The 9,932-nt window shown below is 43.8% G+C and overlaps 1 protein-coding gene across 2 annotated transcripts in view; it reads right to left on the bottom strand.

The window, feature by feature from the left end:
- The window catches only part of FMN1 (formin 1), a 353,923-nt gene extending 344,245 nt beyond the window's left edge, over window positions 1-9,678 (bottom strand). The window contains exons 1-2 of one of the 2 annotated variants that reach the window (XM_069462084.1): window positions 7,797-9,678; window positions 6,193-6,215 (exon numbers count right to left, since the gene is read on the bottom strand). In XM_069462084.1, the coding sequence (XP_069318185.1) occupies window positions 6,193-6,215; window positions 7,797-9,678 (1,905 nt within the window). Of the gene's footprint in view, window positions 1-6,192; window positions 6,216-7,796 lie in introns of those variants that run through there. The other variant, XM_069462066.1, reaches the window with a different exon arrangement.
- Window positions 9,679-9,932: the final 254 nt, after the last annotated feature.

Below are 9,932 nucleotides of genomic sequence, written 5' to 3' on the forward strand. Positions count from 1 at the left end.
CATCATTGGAAAACACCAAGAAGAACAGGTTCTTAAAATCCTTTCTGGTCCTATGAACCAATGATGATCTGTAATTATAATAAAGCTAATATCTTTTAATGCTTTATGAAGTATTTTCATTGCTATGATTTCATTTGATTCTTAAAAGAACCCTATGAATTTGATATAGTTTCTTCCAGCAACTGCAGTCAGGGAGGTAACAACAAGGTATAAAATCAGTATTGCGTTAACTCTATCAATTTTGGTGCTCCTCTTTCACCCCCACCAGTTTCTCCTGAGTCATTCTGGGAATCCTGTGTGTTCCCAGATGCAATCCTCCCGCTCATCACTGCTGTCCTCTCTTGCTCTGGCTGCACAAGGAGCTCCTGATGCTTCCAAAATTGGCACCAGGGATGCTGCAGTCAAAGGTGCCAGATGCACTGCCCAAGGCACAACTGCCTACCTCTGCCGCCTCTCCTTAGGAGAAGATAAAATCTCATTCATTCTACCATAAATAAATATGATACTAGATAAAAATCTAATTCATTACACCCTTCCACACCGCGCTTCAATAGCACCTTCAGTGGGGACTCTGCATCCACAAGTTTGTACATTCTGTCATGTAGAACTTGCCTTCAATGTCTTAAAAGAAATTTTAGTAACATTATTCCTTAAATTTTCACACTGGTTTTTATTGCAGTCCTCTCTCCGTGGGATCTAGGCATGAGTCCAGGGGGCTGGGTCTGCAGGAAATCTGGAGGACATACGTCATGCTATTTTCAGTGTTGTCCACCCCGCCAAAGCTGGTGTCCTCAGAAGTGCCTCAAATCCTTGTTTTCCTTTGCAAGAGCTCTGTCCTGCGACGACTGACCCAGCACTCAGCAAAATACTCTTGACAGGCCCTACCATCAGATTATGCAGACTTGCCTAGACATGTCTCAAGCCTAGCTCAAGCTGCACATGTTATTTACTCTCCACAATTCCGCTGGGCTAACCTGGAAACCAACAGCTTTACTCAGGCACAGGATTATTTTGGGGCTCTCCTTCCAAACACAGAACTCAAACTCAAAATTTTAGCATAGGTTTAAAACACAAAAAATATATATATCCTAACATTTTAGAAAAAATACGTGAAACCTGGATGAACAGCCTCATTGTGAACAAAATTGTGTTTACATGAATTACAAAACCTGAATCTCAATGTTTGAAGCCCTCCCTCACTTGCTTAGCATGAAATCCAGTCTTTCCTCAGGCTTTGCCTTCCCAATTATGCCTTCCTGGGGTCCTACAAGGTTTCCATGCTTGGAGCCCGCTGTCCCTGTCATCCTTCTGCTCTTTTGCTCAGTCACTCAGCTGTCCTTGGGTTGCTAACAACCTCTTCCAGATCACAGAAGCTGGGCCTTTTCTCTTTCTCTGGACAACAAGACAGTTCCTGCTTCTCTTGAATGTCTCTTTCATCCCACAAAACTGTTGGACTTCTGATGACAAATTTCTTTCTTCCATTTGTGCCAAAGCCTCTTGTTCCTTGGGTATAGGGGCACCCCTAGGAAGAGGAGGAAATGTTTGTGCACAGATATTTTGGCCCAGACATGTTGTTCTCTCGTGGTACTTTTCCTTCAGTTGTTCATTGTTCCTCCCTATTGGCCAACATCCTTCAAGGATCCCACCAATCTGTCTATATCCTATACACTCTGAATTCCAATTCTGATCTAATTTCAAGTTCTTTCCTATAAAACTCTGGGCCCTATAGAAAAATCTGGTTTTGTATCAGAACAATCCATGACTGTGAACCTTCTATGAGAGGGAAGAAACTTCAGAACACGCTATGATGGGAGGCTGAGCTGACAGGGCACACGGAGGAACTCTTGGGGTATGGCATGGTCTAATATCATGGCCCAGAGGCCACAGTCAGAAAGTAGATGAAGTGAGGTAGGCGGTAACAGTTATTTAACTGATGACAGCTATCAGAAGGAAGGGGGGGCCCGAATGGTATCTACAGTTTTCAAAAAGCACCCTCTCTCACAAGTCCATAAGGAATACAACAAAACATACACTTTCAATTTTTCAATTTAATAAAATGCTTGTAATCCAGTTATAACCATAAAAATTTGTCTTTTTTAAATGCCCCAACCAATGATGCTATGAGGCAGAATGGGTATGTGGACAAATATGTCCAATAAATTTTTCTTCAAAATTTAATATCTATTTATTTAAAAAATGGTTTTTCTCTTTTAAATTTTTCAGTGGCTATTACTTGTGATCATGGTGTTAATTCTGCCATTTCTACACATCTCTGAAATTACTTTAGATGGCTGTGCACAGCCTAAGGCCATAGGCTGCCACCCTTGCTTCACATCTTGTGCTCTGAATCCAAGAATAGAAAAAGAGACAAATGGAAAACAGTTCAGTAGAAGGTGTTATCCTCACAGCACAATTCAACCTTAATCTGGGAAAAAAATTCACATGCATAGAGCTGCCTTGGGGTTTTAAAACATAAGGTCTTGGCCCTGGTCCTGGCCTTTAAAATATATTCCCCTTTGAAAAACAAAACTTGAATGAGAAAAACACTCATCATTTATTTTATGTGGGAACTGACCTCATAATACAAATTGTTCCTTGGTAGAAAACTTATTTCATATTTCATATGCTAATCAGCTATTCTTAATTTGAGGTAACTGAGGAAGATATTTTTAAATTCTCTTTGTGCTTTTCACATAAAACAAACAGGCACAATGTGATATCAATTATTGTTAAATATAAGGGCTTTATTTTTTAATAAAAACTATAATTTTTTTTTTCCTGAATCTATAGACTAAAAACCATATCACAAGGACGGCTAATTCATTCACTTTTTCCATGTATGTACTTTTAACAGTAAAAAGACAGTCAACCGAATCAAATTTAGAGGGAGAATGGTCACATGAAAAATGAAACACTGCAATAACCATGTAGTATCAAGATAACATTGTTCTCTAACACAACATAGCCCACACAAACACATGCATTCTTCCTTACCCTGTTGAGTATTTAAAATGCTGTTCTTTCTATATTCATTCACTAATAAACTGGAGGAAAACACTGTAGCCACCACTTCCCCTTAATCACTAGCTACTCCTCTCCAGCCTCTTACATCTACTTACAGACTGATCACTCCACTGAAGTAGCTCCCTCAAAGGGGATGATGGCGCAACTCATCTGCATCATCTAGTCTCCCGTGTGCCCCTCCAGATCCTCTCCCCACCCTTCTCTGTGCTCTTGGCCCTGGAGGGCTGACCGTGCAGCCCACAGCTACCAGCTGGGCTCCCTTACACTCTGCCTTCTGGTTGGGTCAGTTAGAGGAGGGTTACAGGAAGATCAAAGGAGACTGAGGCCACAGCTTCCTCTCTGCTGTTCCTGCCAGATGGTCACCTCTGCTAATCTCCCCTCTCTGGTTCCAGTGACCATGGTTCCCCTTGCCCCTTCAGGCCTGGGGGCATCTGTTCCCTGTCAGGACACTGACTAATCCAGCAGCCTCTTTGAATCACCCTCTTCTGTTGGTGTCTGGATTATGCTCTACCTCATCTAATCCTACCTCCTAGGCTACTCCTCGGGTGTTGCTTTCACAGCTCTCTAGCAACCCACATTTCCCTTTGTTACAGTGCTGTGTCCTCAGTGCTGAGCTTCTTGCCTCGTTAAAGGGCAAGGGGAAAGTACAGGAAAGCACAGTTTAGCTATAATCCTACACCCCACACATACACACAGAACCTCTCTAGGTGGTGAATTTGGTTTTTTATTTTTAAAAAAAAGTACTTAAATCACTCTTGAAAAATCATAAAAATGACACATTCACAACCAGAGAAACAATGTAAAAACACATAAAGAAAAAAAATTAATGCTATTCCCCAATGCTTCTGTACCTTTCCCTTCACCTCATTCCCCACCTCCACGTGGGAATGTTAACAGCCTGGCCAGTCTTTCTCCATACCTGTCTCCATGATATTCAAACCCATAACAAACATATCTATTCATATATGGGGAGAGGAGATACTTGTTTTAAAAAAACTGAGAGCATTCTATATATTATTTTATAACTCAATAGAAATAAATCTAGATCAATACTCTGAACAGCCTCATAATATTCCAGAGTGTAAATGTACATTTATTTAACCATTTCTCTACTGATGGACATTTAAATTTTTTCTGGCTGTTTTTGCCACTACAAACAATGCTGTAATAGACACTCTTATGCATATATTCTTATTGGTGCATACATTTATATAAGCTAAATTCCTAAAAGTGGGATTGCTAGGTCACAGTTACATATAGTTTTAATTATGACCCCATTACTTTCTCAAAAGTATACAGCAACAGTTTTTTTGTGCCCTTCCTTTTGCTCTCCCTTTGCTGTGACAATTGGTCTGGTCATCATCTGTGGCGTATGTATCATGTTCTGTAAACCTCATCTTGCTCTTGCCCTATAATCCTATCTTTCTCTCCTCAATAAATCTCATTTTCGTGCTTGCCTTTAAAAAAAAGTATATAGCAACATACTTTCTGTCAATGTTATTCCTATATTTATTTTATGTGGGCATACAATGCTACATGCAATTTTTGAATCCTATTTTCTCTCTTAAGTATAGATAATTTTCTATGTACTGCATACTTTCTGTAGTAATCTTAAATGGCTGCATATATCCATTAACATTATGAAGCTTCTTTAAGATTTTATGGGAATTGCATCAAACCTCAATATTAACATGTGAAACTTTATATCTATTCACCATAATATATGTCCAGAGAGAAATCAAAGCTTCGACAGAAGCAATAGATACAATAAAATCTATTACATGAATGCCTCTCGACCCTTAATCAGCTGACATTAATTATATCTTTTGATGGGCACAAGAATCGATCAAATGATTCTCAGTATCAACAAGAATTATGCCAGGGGCATATGCTTCCATCACCACCCTACTGACCTCAATCCAAGCAAAATGATCACGAGATTGCTCAAGAGCACACTAAAGACTGCATTTCCTACGTGTGGCATTAAAAGGGTCTATTCTGGATCAAAGGAAAATGAAAGTGAGCAAAACAAAGGAATCTTAGCACCCAACCCCAGGGACACTGCTACACAGGTTAGCACAACTAGAGTCCCTCAAGGTTTGAGGCAATACCATGTTTCACAAAGACTTGGGAACATTGTACAGCAGTCTCCATCATCAAAATCAAATACTATAAAACCAACTCCAAGGTTGGCATTGGAGGGAGCCATGAGAAGACAAATCTGGCCACCATCCGTTGTTAGCCTAGTCTGTATTTGAGCTTATTGCCACCAGATAAGAGATTCCTGTGTGCAGCCCTGTGAATTAAAGAGTTAGAAAAACTAAAGCCAATAGAAGGTGGATCAATAGCCTCTGTGATACATTTATCCTACTTCTTTTGTGGATGGTAATGTCAGTTTTAACCGCTTGGTCTTGCAAGAAGGAGAAGGGAATTTCACTGTTTCCTGGGAATTACTACTTGCCTATAACACTCAAGAGTCTTCCAACTGGAAACGGATCTGATTACTTTTGCCAGACTTAATCTCTTACTTGAGCAGTTAATGAGAGCTTTCAATAATCTTAATCACATCACTTCAATAAAATACCTAGATGTTATTTCCGTAGGATATAAATGTCCACAGATCATAAACTCACCCTGGTTAATAGCTAACGTGGGAGAAAGGTGGGAGTTGGATTCAGATAAAAGCTCACTGTACGGTGATGGTAAATGAATTATTCACCCTTCCTCTGGGTTGCTGGTGACTGTCTGAGGTCTCTGCTGGCTCTGGGTAGAGGAGAAATGAAGCGAAAAGCAAAGGCAGCTGGAAGCAGGAACATTCTCCCTATATGGGCCCACCAGCTGCAGGAAGTCACCAAAGGATATACAATATAAAATGCACGCATGACTACAGGAAAGGGAAAGTAAAGAGAGGAAAGGGGACAAGAACACCAGGTACCAATCAAAGATATTATCTGGAGAATTCCCTCTCTCATGCCTTTTAAAGAAAGGCCAAAAAGAGATAACGTCCTGGGGAAGGTCTCCACATAAGAGAAGTTATCCATGTCAGATAAAAAGTCTCTCCCACTCCTACTCACCTTCCCCTTCCAACCCCTTCTTTTATGAGGTTAAAAGCACAGGAGGTCTCCCAGGCAAGGCATGGCTATGATTCTTATGAGGCTCCTGAAAGTGCTACTGAAGACCCCATTGGAAGGCTGAGGACTAAGTAAAGGGGATGGTTACAAGCAATCACATGCAGAGGCCAAGGGAAAGTGTGGTCATCCATTCAACTTGTGCCCTGGCAGGCTCATGGCTAGTCACCAAGGGAAACCAAATGTCTTCTGTGTGCCTGCCTTGACTCAAGTAGCGGAGCTTTTATAATTTTTTTTTTTTTTACATAGAAAAAGGACAACAAAATAATAAAATAATCCTAAATTGGGGGGGGGGGAAGGATTTACTGAAGTTCAATGTATTTAATACACAGTTTCTGGATGGGGGGGCACACACAATGCTAGAATTTGGTGTGGTTTCTAAAAAGAACGTTTGGAGTTAAGGCAGCCATTCCACATCCATGCCCCCAGACATCTCCCACCTAATAAATCCAGAGAGCGTCCTTGCCACACATTTCCAAGATCCCAGCATTCATAGGGAGAAAGAATTTTCATCACTAGTGTTCTATGATGCATGATATAACATCTACAGTTCCATGACTTTCCCAGTGAAGCTGATTGGTTATATTATGAAAGTAGCAGGTCTTACCAAACTAAGATTGATATATTGCAAAAACAAGATAAAAAGCATTTACTACATTTTTAAAGAACCACTCCCTGGATCAGTGCTTTAGAGAAATTAATAAAATGTCACAAATTCAAAATGAACAGCAAGCTTCTGAAACCCCTCTTTCCTAGACAGATATTATCTAAAAAATTGTACATGATGTTTTCTGCAACCTTTAAGAGACCATATATCATATTACGAGCTACCACCTAGACAAAGCATTGACCATATGCTGTTAAGGAATGCTGAAAAAGAACATATTATTTACACAATGGCTTACAAAACCCTGAGCATCTGGCCACACTGGCCTAGAAAACGTAATGAATATAGGAGTGGCACTTCTTATACACCGTCTGTTTTGGTCTTACTGAATTAAAAAATAATTTTCTGTAAAATTTTAAATCACAATAGTGATACAGGTCTGAGCAAAGTGTCTTCAAATTAGACTGAATTCACCCCTCTTCTGGTAAAAAAAAAAAATGTTTTCGTCATGAAATTATGGTACTTACAGAGGTGATTACTCCGAAAAGAAAACAAAAACCCTCTAAATACAGACAGGTGATCTAAGACACAGCATGTTTTTGCACATCTGCTTAGAGAATCCCTAGAACAACTCCGGCAGCATGAACAGCAGAATTCAGGTGAAGGGGCCAGTTACCCAGTGTTAGCATCAAAGGCAGGGACAAGTTACTACTTCTCTCTGCCCGTTCCTGTTTCCTTTGAGAGTCCCTGTGGTAGGCAACCACGGAGGCAGCTTTAGAAGGTGCCAAAAGAAAAAAAACATAAAAAGTTATTTACAAAGTATGGCTTCTGGAAGCAACTACATCTCTGAGCCCCTAAGTCACCACCATCTTTACCATCTCCACTCTCACCCATCCCACTCCCAGTTTTCTTGCTACAAAATGAACTAACAAGCCTAGGAATTTTGGTCCATTGCTAATCAGCCAGTCTCTAAATAGCAGAAGCAGACTGATAGTTCTTGAATCACCCAAGAACAGACTGAAAGCATTTTAACTAACCTGGAGATGACTGATGCTGGGGCTGAGCTGTGGTCCTCTCTGGCCCCACGCTCTTTTCCAAAGTTTCCCCAGGCGCCAACCTCGGTTGGCCTGCTCTGAGGGAGGCTGGGCTGGCTCCTTTGGTCTCCGTGACCTTTGCAGAGGATGGTGGCTCCAAGGTGTCAGCAAACGGGGACCCAGAGAAGACACTGCTCTTTCTAGCAGGAGAGTCATTAAGAGCTGCTTCCCTCTCACCTGGCAGCGGAGGGAGCCGGAGGATCCTGTGATGCTGCTGAGGGCTGGGGAGTCTCGGGGACAGAGGCGAGGGAACAGGTGACGTCCGTCTGCGTGTGCTAGACTGAGAGGATGAATTATTAAATGCCACGCCGAGAGCTGCTGGTGCTGGAGGGGAAGGCCTCTTCTCATCACTTACGGGTTGTGAGGAGCGGGGACCTACACCGTGGGGCAGATCCAGGAACAAAGACTTGCGGCCGCTTGGGGGCAGCCTGCCTCGCTTCTTGCTTCTGGTTTCTGGGAGAGTGTGGGTGGCTCTCTTGCTGAGGGGGAAGCCCAGCCTTTTCCCCTCGGTGGCTTCATCTAACTTCTCACTCTCTATCACCTTCAGGAGGACCTTGTTCACAGCCCCCTCAGCACTGGCTGACGTGGTCGGAATGGAGGCTCTTTCGCTGGCTGAGGACTGCAAGGGCCCATGCCCTCCCTGCTCCTTGCCCCGCCGCCTGGAGCCACGAACCCCAGCCTCTGCTCCTGGGAGGGTGATCAAGTCCGCTTTGGGTATAAACTCAGCCTGGGCTGCTGGGCAAGCGGCAATCCTTTCCTCATCCTCGGGATGCGTTTTCACTACTCTTTGTACCTGAGAGGACAGATCCTGGACCTTGGCCACCACTTTGGAAACAGGTTTCTTCTCGCAAGTCTGCTCAGCTGACTTCTCTGCCCCCTCCCTCTCGGCCTCGGGATGCTTCTCCGGGTCCTGGTGACTTCCAGGCAAACCTGTTTGCTGATGCTCCAGCCCTTGAGGCCTCCTCAGCAGCTCCCGAATGCCACCGTGTCCTGCGCCTGTGGAGCTGCAGTCTGTGGGCGGCGCTCCCCTTCCAAGCCCAGTGTCCTTGGAAGCCGTCCCAAAGTTCCCAAATCCAAGATCTGCATCCAGTGTCCTGGAGATATCTGGGGGGCAGCTCTCTCTCCTCTTCAGGGAAGAGGTAAGTGGCCCATTTGGGAGCAAGTTTCCTCTCTCCTCTAGGAGCCAAAGGTTAGGCCTCGCTCGAGAACGAGGAAGGGAGTTGCTGAAACAGATCTGGTCCCTCCCCTCCTTCCCGTGAGGAGCTGATTCCTGGGCCCCACGCCCTTTCCTTCGTGTCCTCTTCTGCAGGAGCGCCTCAAAACTCTCTCTCCTGCCACCAAACCTCCGGGCCTTTTTGTTCCTGTGGGTACTCCTCTTATTGAGAGAGCCCACCGGGAGCTCCCCCGGCCAGTCGCCGGCACTCTGGCAGCAGTCGTCCTCGGGCGCCAGGCTCACGGACAGCTCCGGCAGCTTCCCCTCGTGGTTCCCCATCGTAATCCCCAGGATGTGGTCTGAGCTCAGCAGATCGGCCAGCAGTCTCTCTCTCTCTGTCGTGAGTTTGTACAGCTCAGTTAGAATGTCTTTCGTGGGAGTCTGCTTGAAAAATATGTCACCTGGATGTTCGCTCGGCTCCTGGCTGAGGCTGACGATGTCTGGCCCCTCTCTGACTTGGTAGCAGTTATGAAAACCTTTACTGGATCTGTCTAGAGTTACAGTGCCCTTGTATGAAAATCCTCTGACTTCCCCCCTTGGAAGATAGAAGCTGATGTAGCAGAGTTCGGTAATGGGCTTATGCAATTGGAGGGTGCTATGAGTGCCTTCCATTATGCCTACCTAATTATTCATGCCTTGGAGATGCCGGTCTGTGGTCAGGCTTCCCAGGCTCCAGTGGTGAGGCATGTGATGGTGGCTGTGCAGAGAGAGCAGCTGACAGTCATCTCCAGCAATGAGACTGCCTGTTAGGGGAACAGGGGAAGAAAGCAGCTTGTCTCACAGACTGCATAAATCACACACCAACATCAATCAAAGCATGACCATGACTTATCCTTCCTCTCTGGCTGACCTCAACAACTCAAGCC

This window comes from Eulemur rufifrons, chromosome 2, assembly GCF_041146395.1.
Source record: "Eulemur rufifrons isolate Redbay chromosome 2, OSU_ERuf_1, whole genome shotgun sequence".
NCBI classification, from domain to species: Eukaryota; Metazoa; Chordata; class Mammalia; order Primates; family Lemuridae; genus Eulemur; species Eulemur rufifrons.